The 20,135-nt window shown below is 44.4% G+C and overlaps 1 protein-coding gene and 1 non-coding gene across 2 annotated transcripts; both read left to right on the forward strand.

Moving 5' to 3' along the window:
* The first annotated feature begins 6,136 nt into the window (after positions 1-6,136).
* Positions 6,137-6,219, forward strand: TRNAY-GUA (transfer RNA tyrosine (anticodon GUA)). Its single transcript has one exon. It is a non-coding gene; the product is annotated as a tRNA-Tyr (tRNA).
* Positions 6,220-10,813: 4,594 nt separating this feature from the next.
* LOC114926186 (NADH-ubiquinone oxidoreductase chain 1) lies at positions 10,814-11,457 on the forward strand. The gene has a single exon (XM_029296756.2). It carries the CDS (start codon positions 10,899-10,901, stop codon positions 11,196-11,198), a length of 300 nt encoding a protein of 99 aa, XP_029152589.2. The 5' UTR covers positions 10,814-10,898; the 3' UTR covers positions 11,199-11,457.
* The last annotated feature ends 8,678 nt before the right edge of the window (positions 11,458-20,135 follow it).

The following is a 20,135-nucleotide window of genomic DNA, read 5'->3' on the forward strand; positions in this document are numbered from 1 at the left end:
AGCTTTCCTGGCATATCAGATGCCATTTCACCAGCTTCATTATCTGACTTCTCACCTGGGCTAAGCCCCGAACTTGGGACTACATAAAAAAAAAGAAAATCCCTTCCCATTAGCAGAGTACGAGTCGGGAACATCAAGAAAAACCTAAGCTCGCGCCTTGGAAGACAATAGACTTATTGGTACCTAGATAGCGCCTCCTAACACGGGAAAGAAAAAGCTGCTGGGTTACGGACAAAAAATACTTATTTGAAAAAAAACCAGATTCCGTAGACTCGAACGCGACCAATTAACAACACTCCATTCTAGTCTCAAGATTTGGAACATTACAACCATATTGCCGATAGCGCTCTTTTCGTTTTTCGTCCCATCATCTGGTAACCGCCGAATGATCCACAAGAAAGGTGGCAGGAATCAAACCTAGCTTGTGTAGCCCCCTAATGGTTTAGGTAAGCAAGCCTCCATAGCTTTCTGCGCCCCAACGGCGCCTTTCCTTTCGATCATTCAACTAGGTGTGATATACCAAATTCCAATTCTGAGAATGTCTTTCCAGAAGGGTATAGGACTGACAAAACAACCTCAACCGAATAAGCCGAAACCACAGAAGGATAAGAAGAAAGGGCATAAAGCTAAGCAAAGGAAAGCTATTTCTCGCGCAACGTGCCACTGATGTGTGCCCTAAGGTGGTTAGTTACCAATGAAGACGTGAGTCGTCGAATTGGATCTGTACAATTTCTCAATCCTGACTGCTGCTTGTTTTATAGTGCGTACAACTATCGTCCGCAGTCAACCTTACTTCGGTACAGAGGATTGATGTGTCATGTTCCTAACCATAGGATTGCTCCACTAGAGAGGTCGGGCATTCATTACTACAATTACCAGCATCTCTTCTTTCCCTGCTCCAATATGAGTTGAGATTCTCAGAGTTTAGAGTAAAGTATGAGTAGAATGTCAGAGGTCTTCTAGGGTCACTCTCCTCATTTATTCAATGCTTTGGAGGAAGAGGGGCAGCAGACAAGGAGAGCACTTGGCATTGGTTCATTTCATGCTACGATGCCGTCTCCCCATCTCTGGTTGAAGCAGGGATGAGACCCTATAGTCTCTATCCAGTGCTCTTCCGGCTTGGTATCCGTTTAAGTCTCAATGTCTTTCCTTCCCTGTGTATGATATGAGTTTTGAGTAGTCGATGAGACTAGTCAGGATTCTCCTATAGGTATAATCCTTGTCTTTGTTCTTTTTTCAATGCTTGAGGGACTTCTGTCAATGCTCCGGGTACTACTAGGCACAACATAGCGAGAAGTCGTTCTGCTCTGTTCAGCTATCCCTAGGAGTGCTAAGGTTCAAATCCAATTCGTGAGAAGAAGCCAAGCGAGAGACTATATCAAAAGAAAATGGAATTTCCGAGAAAGAGATCAAAGCGAGGAAATTGAGAGGTGATGAAGCTGTAGTGGCTCTCCCCCGGTTTGTATTAGTGAGAAGGGCCAGAGATTCGTTTGTCTTTTGTCTCATGCAGGGCACCTTTTCTTTATACTAAGCAGTAAGCGTAGTTTTTCCCCGGGTAATGCATGAAATAAGGGGCTTCTTGTTGCCCTTGTTTCCTGGAATCGAGACTCGGAAGGTTTTTCTTATGGCTTGTTTTTCCCCTCCCACTCGATCTACGGATATCTATCTAATGCGGCGCGTTGCGATTCGTCTTTTTTTGAAGAAATGGGCACAAAGCCAGGCATTTAGTGATGGGATAGATATAGAACCAGAATCGGCTGCCAAAAGGACCCCGTTTGTGGTTTAAGGCTAAGTTCATTCTTCGATATATCTCACTCGAGATGTAAGTTTACTAGTCTTCTAGTCCCTACCCCTGCATCTATCTCATTCGCTGAGATAGGTTTCATTCAAAGAGAGCGCGACCCCTGCTCAACAATGGTCACCGAGATATGCCATCCATCTGAACTACCGCCAATAAAGAGAAGGGTGGGTATAGAAAAGAAAGAGAGGATATACTTTATTCCCCCCAAAAAAGGGTTCTACTAAGGTTCAATTCCTTAGCTATCTCTAGTGGTATTGTTTCCACTCCTCGTCTAAGGTATTGGCACCGAAACGGGGTCTGCGGGCCGGCAACCCGACCAGCTAAGAGCCACTCAAAGCTTGAGGAAGAATACGATATCACTAAAGCAACCTTGAAAGCAACGCGTAATTGCTTGCTGCACTTCGCGCGTGAGAACAGTGATTGAGGAACCAGCGCTTCGCCCCTTCGCATGAAGCAGTTTCTTGCCGCCTAATGCATGCTCCATCGAGTAGGGTACGAGAGAGAAGGGCTCTTTGAGGGGAAGAAAATTCTTTTCTCATAATCATTCAATAGAAAGCAAGTTGCTAGCCTAATCCCAAGCATTATAACAATGGCAGATCTCTTCTTTCCTTTCTTCATAGCGAAATTAAAGAATTGCCTAAAGATTCAAGTTATTACCAGATCAGCTAACATAACATTATTTATAAAAACAATCTCTTTTAATAACCGATCGTAGAATAGAAAAAGTATTCTCCCACGGAGGAGCAACTGAAAGGGCTAACCCCCAAGTAATTTCGTCTCATCGAGAAAGAAATGTTTTGGCACGCGAAGCATTCTTTCAAAATGATTTCTAATCGGCAAGCATTTTAGAGAGCTCTTTCAGGGAATACTCTCGATCGCGTTGTCGGCCCCCAACCCAAAGAATTTATCCCTATTGAGTTTCACAAAGTCCCATTCTTGATCTGGGTAAAGAGATTTCATCTCCGCGATGATTTCATTTTTGATTTCGAAATGGTTAGTAGCCAGGTCCCTTAAATGGGCTTGCTGCTGGTGCCGGTGATGCTAGCTCTTAAGGATCTGTCCTCTTCTTTGCCTTCATTTCCTTGCTCAACGCCTTTTTCTTGTCTTTATCGGGTCTTTCTGTCTGATGATTAAGGCCTTTTGCCTTTAGAAAAGGGCTTTTTAAAGGAGAGAAAGTCTTGATAGGAGAAAGTGGTGCTATACGCTATAAGAGAGAGCTAAAAAGAGGTGGACTGGACTTGCTTAAGCTTGAGTTCTTTCATAGGAAGGAATATAATAAGGCAGTTGGTTTACATACCATAGAGCAGGCGCTTTCATATAACTAAGGAAAAGAGGACAAGAAATGAGAGTTTATGCCGCCTTCTTTCCTAGCTCTTTTCCTATACCCTGTTGTTGAAAATGACTTATGTAGTCTTGGATACGGATATAACTTGCTCTAGAATCAGTATCTATTGAATCAGGAGGTGAGTGAGATTGTTAGAATTGGCAAAAGATCTTCTTATCTGGCAAATAAGAGCCCACCAATTCTTTAAAGACCTTGCTCGTAAGCCTGGGTGCTAGCGCTTGGCCTTGGAATCTCAAACTGATGAGAGAGAGTCTGGATACTTTCTTACGAGGTATGCGAAGCATAGAGCTGTGTGCCGGGCAAGTAAGTTTGAAACATTTTGTAGTGTGAGTACTTTTTCTTCCTCTTCCCTCGCCCAGGCAGGCTAACGGGGGGTAGGGCATAGTTGGGGGGCTCAATCGAAGAAAGATGGTGTCAGTGACCAGAGAAGGTCCCTCTTTCTTTAGAGAATGCCAAGCTAATCACTCGTCAATAAGCAGCAGGAGAGGAACTGTGTTCATTAAATCATAGATTGAGATTTGGAAAGTGTGTTACTAGTTGAATTTCTCTGAGACCCTCTGTCTTTGACCCCTTATTCTCTCCTCGTCGGGCTTGGCATACTAATAATTGTAATTCAATAATGAATGAAACTTTTTAATGACCAAAGTGGCTGTTGGGGCAAGCATGAAAGGCAAATAAAAGGCTTTAGCAGCCTAAACTAAAACTAAACAGAATGCCTCCAGGCAGGCCACCGAAGACTTTTTCTCGGAAGGAGGGAAATGACATAAGAGGGGATTCCCACTCTCTTCTCTGGTATTGATGCCACCTCAAAACCTATATTCTCAGAAGCTTTCCTCTCCGCCCCGCTACTTTAAGGCTTTGTCGAGCTTCTTTCCTGGCTTGATGAAGTGAAGTTACTCGCAGCAACTCTTCGAACCTATACTAGCTCCTTAAACTCCTCTCCTTGAAAGACTGGATGAATCAGAAGAGCTACTTTCAGTCTTAGCCCTAGCGTGGGTGAGTGGTTTATTGAGCACAGGCCCTTCCACTCTGTCGATACCATTCCTTGTCACTTCGAGAATGTATTCAAAAAGTAGCTATGTCTCCCTATACCCTAAGGCTAGCTGTGTCCCCCTCCAACCAATTAGTCTAGTCGAGCAGCCTTCGCTCCAACACTTATTAGTCGAGTAGTAGCCCCCTCTCCTGCACCTGCACTTCTGAGATTGATTGGTTGAACCAGGAGTCTCATCCCCCTATAAAAGACCTAAAAGTTCTTGTTATGACCAGCCGAAAACAGGTCCTGACGATGCCTTCTAACCGTCCTTTTACCCTATTCCCGCTTATGCTTACTTCATGGCTGATAAGTCTACAGACGCTTGACGCCCCGGAATAGCCTTGCTTTCACGTTCCCCCTCTTTCCTTAGATCAGGTTAGCGCTTATGCTGCTTTACGCAACTATATTCAATCAATTGAGTAGAGAGGGCAATTGAATCAGTCGTCATCCTTCGCTCTTGTGGGACTCGAATCCACTACTACATAGGCTTTTTTTTTCCTTGTTCTACCGAGATGAACTAAAGAGCGTGAAGGTATTTAGTCTTATTCGATTATTATTAACCGAACTCCACGCCATAAGTCAATAGCAAAATGAAGAGTATACAAAGCCGTGTTTATACATGAGTGGAAGGTCACTCTGCTGACCGAATCCTCCTAAAAAAAAGGCCCCTCCAGAGGGGAACCGCTCCACATATATTAAGGAACGAGCCTTCACTGATGCTGCTGCTGCTACAGGTCTTGACACCAAAAAAGCTGTCGATAGAGTGAAAGCAAGCATGCCGAGCCGGGACGATCCAGTCACCCGGAAACAAAAAGAAAGAAGAGGAGTGGAACGCACTAGAAAAAGACTGACGATGACTCTTTTACCTAAAGGACCCATCTTGTCAGTCTCGAGGTCTTTCTTGTATCACACAAGAAGAAAAAAGAAATTGGAATTCATTCAGCCGATAATTCTTATCAAATTGCTTCTTCCATTCCTTATTAAACGAATTCGGCCAGAGATAGGCATTCAGATTCGTTACTTGGGGCTCGGCTTCAGCCGGTTCAGATTGAGAGGGAAAGAGCAGCCCGCTTCTTAGAATGATGCCTGTTGTATGATCTATCTATCGGATTTTATTATTCTATTTTCGGTGCTGTTTTTCAGCGAATGAAAGAAAGCGCTCCACTCGCACTGCAACTCCAAAGGTTTTTTGTTCTTACTAAAAGTCGATCAATGCTAAGGCACGATCCTCTTTCTTCTTAGAAAAGGTTGCTGACAGTGATTTCCCCGAACAGGGGCAACTTCAGCTTTCAGCTGGCGGATCAATGCCACAGCTTCCCCTCTCGGTTTTCCTAACAAAAGTGTCAGTGGGTACCGCGCTTGCTACCAGACTAAGAAAGTGGAGCAATAGACGTTCCACTTGTCCTCTTCCTTGCCCTTATTCGTCGCAACAGCCCCTCACAGCTGAGTGAAAAGCTGCCTACTCTGTAAGAAGCATTCGCATCCTATTTAAAGCAACTGCTTGGCTGAAAGCCTACTACTTATTTTATTTATGCCCCATGCATCCTTTCTTTGGTCAACAACCAAAGGTAAAGAAGAGGATCCAAAATAACGTATAGAAAGATGGTCTATCTAGTACAGTACGATCAAGTCATTCACTTCGCTAGGTCTTTCTATTAGAGCGGGTAGTGGAAATTGCTCCGCTTTCCTGTTTCCTTTGTGCATCTTTCTTTTCCCATGTCGGCGCTGCCGCATGCCTTTGATCAATAGAACAGGAAGAGGAGTCAGCCAAAAAGAAAGAACACCAAAAGTAACGACCACCAAGATACGCATAGTGATTCGATCTTTTGATCACCCATTTTTGGAAAACCATTTTGGGCCTTACACACGGAAGATTGGATTGCATGAATCACGAGTCTTATATACTGTGTTACGATCACCTCATATTGATCATTGAGGGGGGCCTCGGCCCAGGAAGGGGAGAGTGGCCGAGTGGTTAAAAGCGACAGACTGTAAATCTGTTGAAGTTTTTCTACGTAGGTTCGAATCCTGCCTCTCCCACTTGTTTGTTGTAGACTGAAGAGTTTCCCTTTAAGGGGGTTAGCGTAAAATCGAGTTAAACGAGAGGAGCGAATAAGGAGAACTTCAAAACTCTTTCACTATTCATACGCACCTGCATCCGCAGCTAATTCTTGAAAGTAGTTTCGTTTCCTTATTTTATACGCACGAGGCTAGAGGTTGAGTTCTACACCGATCCCTTCTGAATGAGTGGCTCTTTATGCTTTCTATTTCTATAATATAATAAGTAAGGATTCTTCGCCCTGAGGCCGCTTTTCAGGATGCTCTTTTAATAGCAATGTTAGGGTCAAGTAATTCATTGATGGAGCCGACTTTTTTGATGATAGGAATAGCCGTTCTCTTAGTTCAATCCTGTCTTATCTGCTGAGCCTAGCGAAATAGCCTGTGTGAGGCATAAAAATCACCTTCCGATCCGGACTCTTTCTTTCGTAAAGCTTGGCTTTGGAGCATATACCAGAGTGAATCTAAGCATGACTTTCTGTTTTGTTGTACCGCCTAGCTCTTTCTATTGATTACTACTCAAGTCAGGACTAGCGTTCGCACATCTCTTTTGAAAGGCTAAGATCTTTGTACCAGTACCTTTTCACTCTTAGCTTAGGAAAAAACATATAGGTTTTTCCTAGGCGTACTACTGAAAACAGTTGCATAAGGGATCCTCCCATAGCCATAGTTGGACTGCTTGCTAACGCGGACTGCTAAACCGAAGCAACAAAGCTGTAGTAGAAATTCCTTTCTCAATGGTTGTTCTCTTTACTTATTACAACCATATGCAAGCTCACTCCGAACCGAGTATACTTAGTACAGGAAAGAAGCAACTAGAAAGATCCTTGGGGACAACTCTAAAAGGCTAAACAATTGCACGCCTGGACCGCTATCGAAAGACTTAGCCCTGGAAAGCAGAATAGAGGGCTAATGCTTTTGATTAGGTGGGACTAGAGCCAAGGAACTGACTTAAAATACTACAGCTTTCAAGACTCCTGCTAAAGTCCATAGTGCTTCCTGTCATTTTCACTAGTCCTGCTTTCCTAAGCTTTCTTACTGAAAAACTGGCTTTGACAACCTCTGATGCTTGCTTGATGGGAGAAATGGAAATGGGTTGGGATTAGACTTCTTCGATTCCTGTAGCTCTACTGATAGGGTCCCTGAGCGTCGGCAGCGAAAGAGTTAACAACTCAGCCCCGGTCGTGCTCCACACCCGTGAAGCACTCCCTCCAACCTAAGGGACTGGGGAAGCCTTTGCCCCCTACGCTTTTAGGTACTACGGGGGCGGCTTCCCTACCACTGGACTGAAAGAGCTACTATCGGCACTTCCCCACACCCGTGAGTCAGTGCCTTGCTTTCAAGACGAATAGTGGAAAGTCTATTAGACGGCTACTTTCTTCCTCTATCGCTCGTGAACCCCACCCGGGATCCCCTCGCTCGCCTTCGGGTGAGAGAAGAGTTCTTGCTTCCTCCTTTCCAGCTACCTTGCTAAGAAGTAAAGTTCTATGGTGTTGGTGGGGATTAGAGAGAAACTTCCTTCTATTGCCCAGTGAGAGTCATATTCAAGAGCATAAAGCTAGTCACTGCATTTAGTCGTCTGGCTGAACCCGAATCCTTTGATTCTTCTTTCCTTAGCGCTTCGCTTCCTTCCAATCAAAAGGAAAAAGACGATGTTAGGAATCGATTGAATCACTGATAGCATTCTGTTGCTTTGCTTTCTCTTCTAGGAAAGGTAAGAGTGACTCTTTAGTGATTGCAAGCATCCTCTCATTCTAAAGACTTTAATACAGCGGAGGCAAATGCCTTATCATCAACTACAGGTGAGGCCGAAAGCCTGATCTTCTATTCCCTCTCTGATCTGGGATGAAGATCCTCCACAGTCGAAGTTGGACCTGACATTGGGAGTTTCCATAGCATAGGTTGTGGTTGTAGCCCGTCAGCAGGAATAGTTTGCGAGCCAGTTGCAGTGACAGTTGGAGTTGCTTTACTTGGTAGAGTCTAGCATTCCCATTCTTCGGCGGCTTTATTTGCGTAAATAAGGAAGGGCATATCCAAAGAAAGGGACGCCTTTTAAGTTAAGCTAGGAAAAAAGGAAATGGCAAAGGGTCTTTTTCGTCTTTATAATGTATAGAATTTAGTTAGGATTAGACTTTTTAAGCATCGAAGGCGGGACTCTTTTCCTAGATAGGGATGGTCTAATTCAAATCACGCCAAGAGAGGTTTAATCTTCTCCCGTATCTATATAACATTTGAATTTCTCTTCTATTTCAGTCTGAAATAATACGGAATGTCCGAAGCTCTTTTGAACTGTTTGGTCGATATAACTTCCCACGTTTTGACTTTTATGGGGTTAACATACATTCCACTGGTTACTCTGATTATTTATCGTGCAGTGCGCCTCAGAGGCCTCAATGCAGAGAATATGGCCGACAGGCTTATGGATCTCTGCTTTGATACGCTTAGAGAGCAAATTGAGAAAGAAATTGATCGATGCCTAAAGCTTTATTTTGGTCCCGACTTTATTCTTCCGGAAGGGAAGACACTTAGAGACATATCCTTCTTTGTTAGTGATTACGAGAATTTCGACGAGCTTTTGGCTATTCTTCAGAATCTTTCAGAAAGAGGGATTAATAGTTTAGAATTTCTTCAGATTCTACAGCTTTTTTTTTATGGTTGAATTTGCCAGCGGTGTGAAAGGAATAGCGTTGAATCTTGAGAATGAGAATGTCGGAATTGGAAATCCCTTGACTTCGTTTATGCCCTTATGTTATGGCCCTTATGCAGTAAAGAAAGTGAGGCGGGCTAAGATTCCATTCGAAGTAACGTAACAGGATTCGATGTTGCACCATCTTCCACTCTTCTCGGGATCCGGAGTCTTTCGAGAAAAGGTCCCATCCTTCAATCTCATGATTGGGTTGACCTGGTCGAACTATCTGAAGTGGAGAAGGAAAGAAGAGCAAAAAAAAGGGGGCTTGAGTGGACAAAGCCTTCAACTTCCGTCCCACTTCTCTATCTGTCAAATCCCCTTTCTACCTAGGTGTAACCTTTGAGAATCCGTCTTCCTAGAAATGCCTCAACCTTCGATCTGAAACCCTTCGACTTCGATCGGCCTAAGAAGGAGGATCGTGGTCTTATTATCCTCCCGTCTCTGGAACTACAGGAAGGCTACGCCCCTTTCTGGGTGAGCGCCTCTTGGCATATTCGACTTAACTCCGAAACCCCTCAACTCATGAACTCTAGGCTGGCTTGAAGAAAGACCTTCCAGGAGCTCTACATCACCCTATATATGGGATTGATTGAGCCGGCATTCATGCTAATTCAATGTGGGCATTCCTACGCACATACCATACATAGACAAATGAGCGGCTACCACATACGAAAGATTGAATAAAAGATCGAAGAGAAGGCCAATTTTAAGAAAGACCGACGACTTGTGTATTGATTTCCTACTATTAATTCCGCTCGGGATCCTATTCTGGGATCCCAGCGCTCCCTACGCTTACTAAAAGATCTCATTTCTTCATTCTCATACTCAAAAACGGCAACTCCAAGAACGACAGATACATTCTAAAAAGAAAGAACTCCATCCGATCCCTATCTTTTATGCCGATCTCAGCAAGCAGTACCGGAAAAAAAGGAGTGAAGGTTAGCAGACTTGGTTGCCTGCCACGGGCCCCTTTGAAACCAACTAAGTCAAGCTCAATTACACAAAGCTAAAGGTCAAAAGAATAAGGATTAAGTTAGTGTTCAGTGAGCTCGAGATAGCTGAGTTTAACGGTCGGGCGAGAGGAAAGGACACCCGGTACAGTCTTTTTTTTGCCTCAGCCCCCAAAGCACACCACACCTGAAAAAACTTACTTTACTTACTATAGCTTGCTTATTGGTGAAATCAAAAATTTCGTAAGAAAACAAAGACCTGAGAAGGCGAAAGAAATAGAAAAAGCTGCCCAAGTCTTGTCTTGGTCTTGTGTTCATTAATGTCCCCCAATCCCATGTCTTTCTTGGTTGGACCAACCCAACCGGTGATTTACAATTCCAACAAGTCTCTCTTTTTTTGGGGGAGCAGAGCACGTTTACAAACAAAGAAATATATCATGAATGAGCAGGCCTTAGTTCTCTATGGACATCCCTTTGTTAGGTAGGGCCAGTGATGTCCAATTTATGCTATCGGATACTATGTCTTTAGACAGTCTGTCAAGTACCTCTTCCACTAGGTCAGATGCTGAAAGCGCTCCACCTGACTTTGAGGGGGGACTTAATCGAATCTCTAATGAATACACTAAGTGGGTGAGGAGAAGCGGGAGGCAATTACCTCCCGAATGGACGATGCCCGACCTTGTTCGGGCTGTTATTGGAGACGATCGGATTGCCCTCTGTATGCCGGGCTTTCTGACAAATGACTATTATGATGTCATGTTACATGGCCAAAATGCTTGGTTATGCGAACAGATTTTGAACTTTATAGATCTCATCAACTATGTCTTCTAGTTCCGAAAATGTGAAAAAAAAGTTTTTCGAGAAAAGGTCCCATCCTTCAATCTCATGATTGGGTCGACCAGGCCAGATCATGAGTGAATAGAAAATCGAAAACGTACATAGCTGTTCCAGTTGAAATACTAGGAATAATTCTACCACTTCTACTAGGAGTAGCCTTTTTAGTGCTAGCGGAACGTAAAGTAATGGCTTTCGTGCAACGTCGAAAGGGTCCTGATGTAGTGGGATCGTTCGGATTGTTACAACCTCTAGCAGATGGTTTGAAATTGATTCTAAAAGAACCTATTTCACCAAGTAGTGCTAATTTCTCCCTTTTTAGAATGGCTCCAGTGGCTACATTTATGTTAAGTCTGGTCGCTCGGGCCGTTGTACCTTTTGATTATGGTATGGTATTGTCAGATTCGAACATAGGGCTACTTTATTTGTTTGCCATATCTTCGTTAGGTGTTTATGGAATTATTACAGCAGGTTGGTCTAGTAATTAGGGGGCGGCCGTTCGGTCGCCTATGAGACTAGGACCCATAGGTCAAAAATGGGTTAGTGCCGCAGGTGTTGAACGATCTACTCTACACAGGTGTGGGCTTACAGGGCTAGGGCTCATAAACCCTTTCTTTCATTCAAAAAGAGGCCCTGGCTTCTTAATACTACCAGCTTTCCGGGCCGGGATCGATAGATAAGTGGAAGTCATAAAAAAGAGATCTTTCTCTTCGCACCTAAGATCAAGAGGAAGGGTAGCTTGTCAAGCTGGCCTCTAAAAATATATATATTATTCTTAAAATATCATATCTTATATATATTTTAAGATTCACTGTCTTTTAACCAGCTGTTCTTCTTTGTCAACGCTACTAAGGACCTATGGGTTAGCCTACTATACCCTACTAATGTATTGTATAGTAGGGTGGGTATAGTAGGCGAGCGAGTTAGCGAAGACGCTTAGGCTAATAGATAAGAGAGCGCTCACCCAGAAAGGGGCGTAGCCTTCATTCTACTACGCTACGCAAAGGTTACGAAGTCACTTAGCTCGACGTTAGGAGAGTAAAGGGGGAAGGCCATACCCACATAGAAGAACCGCTGTTCGCTTACTTTCTAAGGTCTAACCTTTCGCTCCCCTACTGAAAAGGGGCACAAAGCCGCTTTGCACCACTGATAGACTACTTAAGATTCAATTCAAAAGGCCCTACTTAGTTTCGCAAGCCTTTGTCATTGTAAGTCAACTAAGTAGGGCCTGAGGCCCCCTGCGAATCCGTAAATCTGAGGAGCATGCCGCAACACAACAAAAGGATGGTCACCGCTGCATTTCATTATTTCCGGAAGGGAAAAAAGACAAGTACCCCCATCATGGTGAACCTCTCCTTGTGATCGGGATGAGGTAGATGCCTCCCAGCTGGGGGGCGGATCGAATCGGAGTTTCCTTAGGTAGCCACCGACCCACAGTTATCCTTAAACTTCCGTGCTTGGTGGAGAAGAAGCGAACAAAGGTACGCTCGCTTGCTGTCTTGTTCTCTGCCGCGAACTGGGATCGCTCGCCAGCTAGGTCAGATTGGAGCAAGAATTTATGAGAACATATTACCCTTCCTCGGGGACAAGGGACGGAACGACCTCTCGATCTGCTTACTGCAGCCCAGGAAGAAAAACGTCGTCTAGGCGTTCCTTGTTGCTCCGATCTCCCCGACGCCTAGGACGTTGTCTGGGCCAAGAGCCATAGTTAATTGCTGTTTCCATTTGGTTGTTTTTTTCTTGTTGTTGATACCGGCAAGACCCAGCCAGATGATGTCTGCTGGTTGGTAGTAAGAGGACTCGTAGTACCCGCATACCCAAAAAAAAGGAGGCGCTGATTCCAAAAATTTCATTTGATTTAGTTTCTTACTCCCCCTTAGCAGCGGGAAAGGGGTCTATCTATCTGCCTAGCTTTGGTAGATTTCCCCCAACGCAATCCATATAAATTCCACGAATCCCTTGGTGGATAAGTCCGACGACTCAGCAGCAGTGCGGAATTGAGTTTCTCGTCTGGTGGATCTGATCTTTAGGGGGCAATACATACCAAAAGGTGCTTTAGTGATCTTTGATGATCTGAACAAGGAACTCTTTGTGTGGATCCATCTTGTTCTTATTCGCATTGTTCACCTTGGTCGGAAATCAGGGTGGTTGTTCTGCGCTTTTATTATATTTAAAGCAAGCAGCTTCATCCTTGATGATGGCCTATGGTGGTGATGAATTCGTTCATCCTGACAATGCGGTACCAGTTTCTCTCACTCGGTCCGGTTACCCTCGGATCATTCCGTCTCATCATAGGCGTATGATTCTGAAGAAGGATGAGAAAGCGGACATGCTGGTGAAGTTTTATTAAAAAAGATTCTCTCTGTCAAAGATCATTACTTTGGCAAAGAAGGTTGATAAATCAACGTTTTCTAGTAGAGTAGAACCCCACCCGATAATATTGACGAGGTGGTGGGGCTGGTTAGTTCGATTAAGGAGAACTTTAATCGACTTATCAGTCAGTCGCTATGCTCCCTGGATAAAACGTATACCCCTTGAACAAGGGTTACGGTTTGAACCAACCCGGAAAGCCTTGCCGACACACTCATTGACGAAAAGGGTGTGGGTTGGGAGAAGGAAACTTCCTTATCGTAAGATTCGGAACTTTCGCTCTTCATTCACATCGTTTTCTCATGAGTTGGGCGCTTTTCAATGGCTGTTGGTCGTTGGGCACTCACAGGGTACCCAATGGTCACATGCCTGCTTGTGGCCTCCCCGTATTCGTTACGCCTTTGATGTGAGGAATAAAACCTTCACACCCGAGGATTTGGATTGGTTTGAGCGCCGTATAAGATAAGGCCCTTTCTACCATCCTGCGACGATATGGGGATCCCCTCCCCCTTGTTGGAACAGGATGGCAAACCCCACCAGTCAGCCTTAGACTAAACTCCCTTGAATAACTACCTAATGGAGCTCTATCCCACATCTTATCGGTACCCTTGGTGACTCTTTCTTACGCCTTGTGACAATGATTCCTCCCTTACTATTATCACATGAGGGCCGTGTCACCAGAAGAAATTGCTTAAAAAAAAAGGCTTGCTCTTAGACTCGCTACAAAGACTCCCCTCTGACTTCCCTTCCCCACTGTGCTTTCTTTTAGTCTAAAACCCCATTTGTGTCAAGACTGGGGATGGGTTAGTCACTCGTCTAATGAAGGGATTTGAAGCTAGAGGAGAGCAAGGGAAGAGATCGAAGCTAAGCAGATCGCTTAGAGGCCTTTCTCCACAGGAGCATCATCCATCTTAGGGGTCAACCTCTGGCCTTGATTCAGGCGATTGACCCTTACCTTAGCAGCACTGTAATGATGGTTGAAGACGGATAGCAGCCCGTAAAGGCTTTAGACCATCGCGGAAGAGTTCAATTAGAGTCAGTAAGACCCGACATAATGGGAGCTTCAGTCTTCATGCCCAAGTGTGTTATCGTAAGGGGATCTGGTTGCTCATGCCTCTGTGGAGCTAATAAAGTGGGTTCATCTTCCTTCTTGACATCCGAGAACAAGCGGCCCCTAGAAATTCTTTCCCTCAGAGGCTTTCCTTATGGAGTTGGACTTAGTTCAGTTTAAAGAGCCAAGGAGCGATCTCACTGAATGATAGATAGAGGGTCTCCGGTATCTGGGATGGATGTGAAGCGGGTCCCTCAATTGATGCAGCACATGAATCTTACTCGGATCTATACATTGAGCTCAATCTTTTGAATTAGCCTTAGAACTTTCACAAAATTTTTAGAACCCTTACCAACCCCTTAGATTGGCTTCCTTAGCCCTATCTCGAGTGGAAAGCCGGTGAACGCAATTCTTTTGCCAGATTCTTGGTCAAGGTTTGACCTCGGGTTGGTGAGAGTACGCTCTTCCGCGCGCTAAGCTTAGGGAGGTACCATTACGCCTTTCTTCCCAGTATCGAGCTTTTTTGTTCTTTTTTTAGAAAAGGTGGTTCAAATTAAGTCTCTCGGGTGGAGCAGAGTTTGCGAAGAGGTTTAGATGTAAGAGGTTGACTGTGGATAACTCCCCAGTCGACGAAGTTACCATTCGAATTATGGCTAGGCCGCTTCCATCCATTAAACCCTTAGACTTTTCGGGAGCTTAATAGCTTTGAAATGGTTCTTTCATCGTCCTCTCAACGAAGGAGGGCCCCTTCGCTTTGCGTCTATTCGCTCTCCCCCTCTAGCTACTAGCTCAACTCCTCCTCCCCTACTGATTTAAGGTTGTTGATCTGATCCGTAAACCGCCTTCGATTTGCTCCCTTTGATTCCCCCATCATAAGTAGGGTATTTGCATCGATAGAAAGATTTAAGTGGCACATGACACGAGAGTACTGATACGCTCGCGCGTAACCTAGCTGCTCCCTCGAGAGAAGAGATCTTGCGCGCTCCTGGCCTTCTATTACTAATAAAAAGTGGCTTGTTCTCGATCCACATGAAGGAATAGTGTCCAATCCCGGCCCTCGATCTGTTGGGGGAGTAGTCCCTTTTTGGCAGCACTTCCTCATAGGGAACCACCAAGCTCAAGCTCACTTCGCAGCATTTCTTGTCATTCCCTACTTACTGCTTGGGCCAAGACCAGACACTTAACACCACCCTTGCTCACCCCTACTGATTTAAGGGCGAAGCCGAGTTCAGTAAGTGAGCTAAGAACGAGTTCCGAGTGAAGTTGCTACAGGAAGAGCATCAAAGCACAAGTTTCAGAGTAAGCTACAACTAGCAGCCTGCGGAAAAAGGCTAGCTAGCCTACTCTTCTAGCTACTTTTAGAAAGAAGGCCTCAAGGTCGTCCTTCCGCGTATCTCACAAAACATCTTTTTTTCTATCTTCTTATTAATTTGACTAACCGCCCTTTCCCCTTTCTCTAATAAGGCAACTTCTAAAACCGTCCACAATCTATCGATCGCGAGTGTCTCCATTGGATGCTTCCATCTAGTATACCCTCATTTCTTCCGTCAACAACTACGGCTTATCCATAAGCGGCCCGAAACTGACTAAAAAGATACCGCCCCAGCTGAATAAGTATACTAGTAGAGTAGTCTCCTGTAGAGAAAGAAGATTAGATAGGCGAAGGGGAACTTATTTATTCTCTAGAATCTTTAGAAATATATATTATCATATCATTAGCTCTTTCAGGGAAATACCTATAGATTACTGTAGGGATGGAACAGAACTCCCAGAAAGGAAAACTTCCACTGCCCCAGCTTTTGACCTTGACCTAACCCTTTAACAACCTATACCTAGCTATTAACCTGTTCCTGCCCTAGCCGTCTTTGATCTAGCAGGCTTGATAAAATGGAGAAATCAAATCCCAGACTACCAAAGCGGGACCACCCACAGGACTTCACACCAGGAAGCACTCGGCGGCTGTAAACATTTATGTCTACGTGGAAGGGGGATAAAAAGAGTCCTATCCTAAGAAAAGTAAACTCCTTCCCCAACAGATCGAGTTATCTCATCCCTTGCTTGACCCCCTTGGGGACCAGATACTCAGACCTAGGCAGGCACCATCATTTCCGGTCCTGGAGGAGATGAGAAGCCCGAACGAATAGATGAAGCGACTTCTGAGTCAAAGGTAGCCGTAGAAGGGCTTAACGCGCCCAACAGAACAAAATCTACCTATTTCATTAATCCAGAGGCCCCGATCGGGAGTTCTCTATATAAGGATTAGCACTACTAAACCTGGTTAATCTATTCCCAAACCGGGGAATTCCCTTACTATTCCCAGGAATTCTATTACTTTTTACTATTCCCTAGATCCAGTCGGAACTCTTACGGACAAAATGCCTGGTAAAGGAACTTTGAGGTTTTGTTACGGTTCTGTAAAGAAGTGGACTCACTGTAAAGTAAAGATGGAAGACCCTTAGGTCAGTCCTTTTAGTCGTCCCCTTTCCGTTATCAATTCCTAATTCCTATGCCCTCCTGGCTCTAACCCTAGATGATACGGGAGTAAGGCAGAAAGCAAGAAAGAAGTCATCTTTCCTTCCCCGGTCTGACCCTAAAGGCTCCGCTCTAGGCTGATAATCCTATTCCCCAATGGTTTACTTTAGTGCTAACTTCGATCTCAAGAGTTTGAAACAGCCGATGATGGCATCTTCCCATTCTGAAATGTAATGGCTATCATTCAACAGCGGGTTTGCAGGAAGACATTTGTTGGGTCTATTTTCACAGTTGTGGGATTTCTGATTATATAGTTTACGATTTCATTTCCCCTTCTTTCATCACCATTGAAAGCGCTTTGGCCCGGGTAAGTAAGGTACGGACTTTTCCTAGTTAAAACTCCTAAGTCATTTAGGTCTGGTATTCCTTTGATGCTTATAGCCTTCGTGTCAAGGAAAGACCTTCAAGCTGATATCTCCTACTTCCTTGTTCTTCTCACTCGTGTTGCCGTGTGAAAGCTGCCCTTCTTTTTGGTCGTTATCCCGGGTAGTTTGCTCCGAAGTGAAGAGTTGCTACTTCGTTGTTCTTTCTTTGTTGATTGTCCTTGATTTATGCTTGACTTAGGAAGGGCTTTAAAGTCCTTGTATGGACAATATCTATTGTTGTAGAGGTACTTTCTCTGGGTTCTTCCCGGGCGGTCTAACCATCTTACTAGCTCGTACTTCCTTGATCCCTTTTGGCTTGAGCAAAGGCCTTTCTTATAGGGTGCTAGAGGAAGAGCTATCTATAGCTATCGTGTACTTGCTTTCTCTTATTTCTCTTTCGTTAACAGGTTCTTCTTCCTAGTATGCATGGGGATCTCTTGTGAGTAGCCCCAACACTATTGAATTTCTTCTTTCAAGAGGGGTTGCCCTTAGACAACCGCCGATACGATGAGTTAAGCTAAAACATAGTAATTTTATTGTTTGGAATATAGTAGCAAGCCTAGGGCTAGATTAATCAATTCTATTCCATCTGTTCGTGAGTCAGGTTAGACATCAAAGAGAGGCTGGACTGGGCTCTATGCAAGGCTGAGTGGATGAATAAATACCAGGAACGAAGTGCTCGACTGAAAAGAAGGGAAGATTGCTTGTGAAAGGTTCGGAGATCTCGACTGAAAGGAGAGGGTATTGGTTTGAAGAGCTCTCCCGTCCCGATAGGGAGAGGAGGGAAGAATGCTGGTCACGAACCAGAAGAATCATAATTACTTATAATGAGACGAAGGACTAGACCAGACCACGCAATCGAGTGAATGGGCAAAGCAAAGCCAGGTGCTCTTATTAAAGCCCTGACTCTAACAAGCAAGGAGGAGAGAGTCGACCGATAGCTTTAGGGTTGTATTGAGCTTAGTTTCACACTAAGGCTAAGAGTAAAGGAGAGGAGCCTTGATTCTCTTCTTTGATCACCCAAAGGTTTAATTAATGTTGTTCTATATCTATAGGACAGAAAATACATCCAAGGAAAATGCCCTGCAACTGGAATTTAAAATGTAGCACTGGATGTAAGGACACTCTCACTTGAAGAATTGCTAGCTTGCCCATAATTCCTACTTGAATAAAAGGCTTTCAATTTAAAGGCTTCCTCACTCACCGTAACAGACTCAGGCGCTAGAGAACTCGAACAATGTCCAAAGAGAGAGGGCATTGGGATTTAAATAACCCTTCAAACTTACTTAGATATGCTATTTTATACACTCACTTACAAGAGGCAAGTTTTAGAAATAGAAATCCACTTTCTTACACTAGGGGGATTCAGTATATGCTCACTTCGGAAAAGATGAGTAAACAGTAACTTCTAAAAAGGAGAAAGGAGGTGGAAGCTCTACTAAGACGGAGATGGAAAGGAGGGCACTTAGCTCGGCGTTAGGTAGTTAGGAGCGAAGGTAGTACGAGGCAGAGCAAAGACTAAGAGAGAACCATCACATCAATACGTCAAGGAGAGAGTTTCACTCTTGCCAGGTGGGTTACTTTGACTTCGGGAATCAGATTGATAACTTTTTTAATGGGGCGAGGCTAACGGTTCCGATAGAAAGCGATGCCTACTAGACTGGCTCGAATAAGCCTTTATTTAAATAGTCTCAAAGCTTCTTCACCTAGCAGAAGTCAGAGACGCAAGGAAAGAAAAAAGCTTGTCCGAGGCAAGCAAAGAAAGCCTAAACCTTCACTAGATAGAGTTATTCTTTTGAGTTGCAGTCGAGCCTATAGCCTATTACTAACCTTGTTAATCCTTAGAGAATGAATGCAAGCAAGGTTTACTCTTCAGTCTTCGGCAGGAGGAGAAGTGGATTCCCTTCCAAAGAACAAGGAATCCTTGATGCTTCTCAAATGTCTTGAAGAATGCTCTCTCCTTGATGTGAGGGAAAGAAGTGAAGGGCTAAGTCAGTCCACAGTGAAACTCCGAGAGGGGAGTCTTAATTCCACTCCGATCCTAGTTAGCCGAGTAGCTTGAAAGCAATCTACCTTTAGCTAATAGCTAGATTAGTTCTCCCCAATACTGATTAGTTGGGATAGCACCTTGTCCCCTATTCTTTCGATCGGAACTGGCAACTTAATGTGTTCCCCCCTTCCCTGGGGTATCCCCTCTCCGTCTTCGTTTGTAGAGTCATCTTCCCTCCCATACGTGACTGAGTAAGTACCTAAAAAACCTTTTAGTAGAGTGAGTTCCCTTGGTTGGGAAAGCTACCTTATGTATGTTGGGGATCCTTCCTCTGTTGAGCTAGGAACCTACCCACTTTGTAAAGCTTCTCCAGATTCATTTATTAAACCCGCTCAAAACTACAACTAGACTACCTGTAGAGGAACTTAACGGGCAATAATACCTAATAATAGGAAGAAAAGGTGCTATCCCAATAGGTTCCGGATCGGATCGAGCAATAAGTGAAGGAGCTTGACCAATCCCAATGAGGGAAGTTGCTGAAAGAGAAGCGGAAAGGGACATCTTGAACTCAGGGGGAAGGGACCTTAACGACAACAAACAAAAGAAGTGCGTGCATTTCCCGATCAAAGAAGCCCTTGAACTCACCTTCATTCAACAATGAAACTTCACGTATGAACTCTGCTCGGGATTGGACTCTTCTCACGAATTGGATTTGAACCAATATTTCCGGGCGACTTGCCTTTTAGTCGATCGTGAGTTATCTGTCGTCCTCCTAGAATCGAATGGAATATCAGGCCTGTTGCTGAATTTTCTCTTGTCACCAACGATCCCGCTAAACTTACCTGTCGTCCCTACTTTCCCCCACCTTCCGTAGGCATGTTCGGGGAGTAGCCTGATAAAGCATACACTTGTCTTTGATCCGATTATTTGAGGGAAAGATCGTTAGCCTCCTCTATAATATAATATTATATTCCCCTCCTGAAAACCATCTTTTCTTGCAAATTCTTGATGGTTTCCCAGTCCCGTTGGCGAAGTTTGTCGCGTATAATGAAGAGATTCTCCAAAGAATCTTCCCCAGTTTTTGTCCGCGGGTTGTCGAGGGCCCGTGCCCCCCGGT

The sequence above is a fragment of the Arachis hypogaea genome, unplaced genomic scaffold (assembly GCF_003086295.3).
Source record: "Arachis hypogaea cultivar Tifrunner unplaced genomic scaffold, arahy.Tifrunner.gnm2.J5K5 arahy.Tifrunner.gnm2.scaffold_22, whole genome shotgun sequence".
NCBI classification, from domain to species: Eukaryota; Viridiplantae; Streptophyta; class Magnoliopsida; order Fabales; family Fabaceae; genus Arachis; species Arachis hypogaea.

Bases quoted from the DNA above. Each gene is read 5' to 3' on its own strand.
- LOC114926186 (XM_029296756.2), top strand. From the start codon at position 10,899: ATGGCTTTCGTGCAACGTCGAAAGGGTCCTGATGTAGTGGGATCGTTC.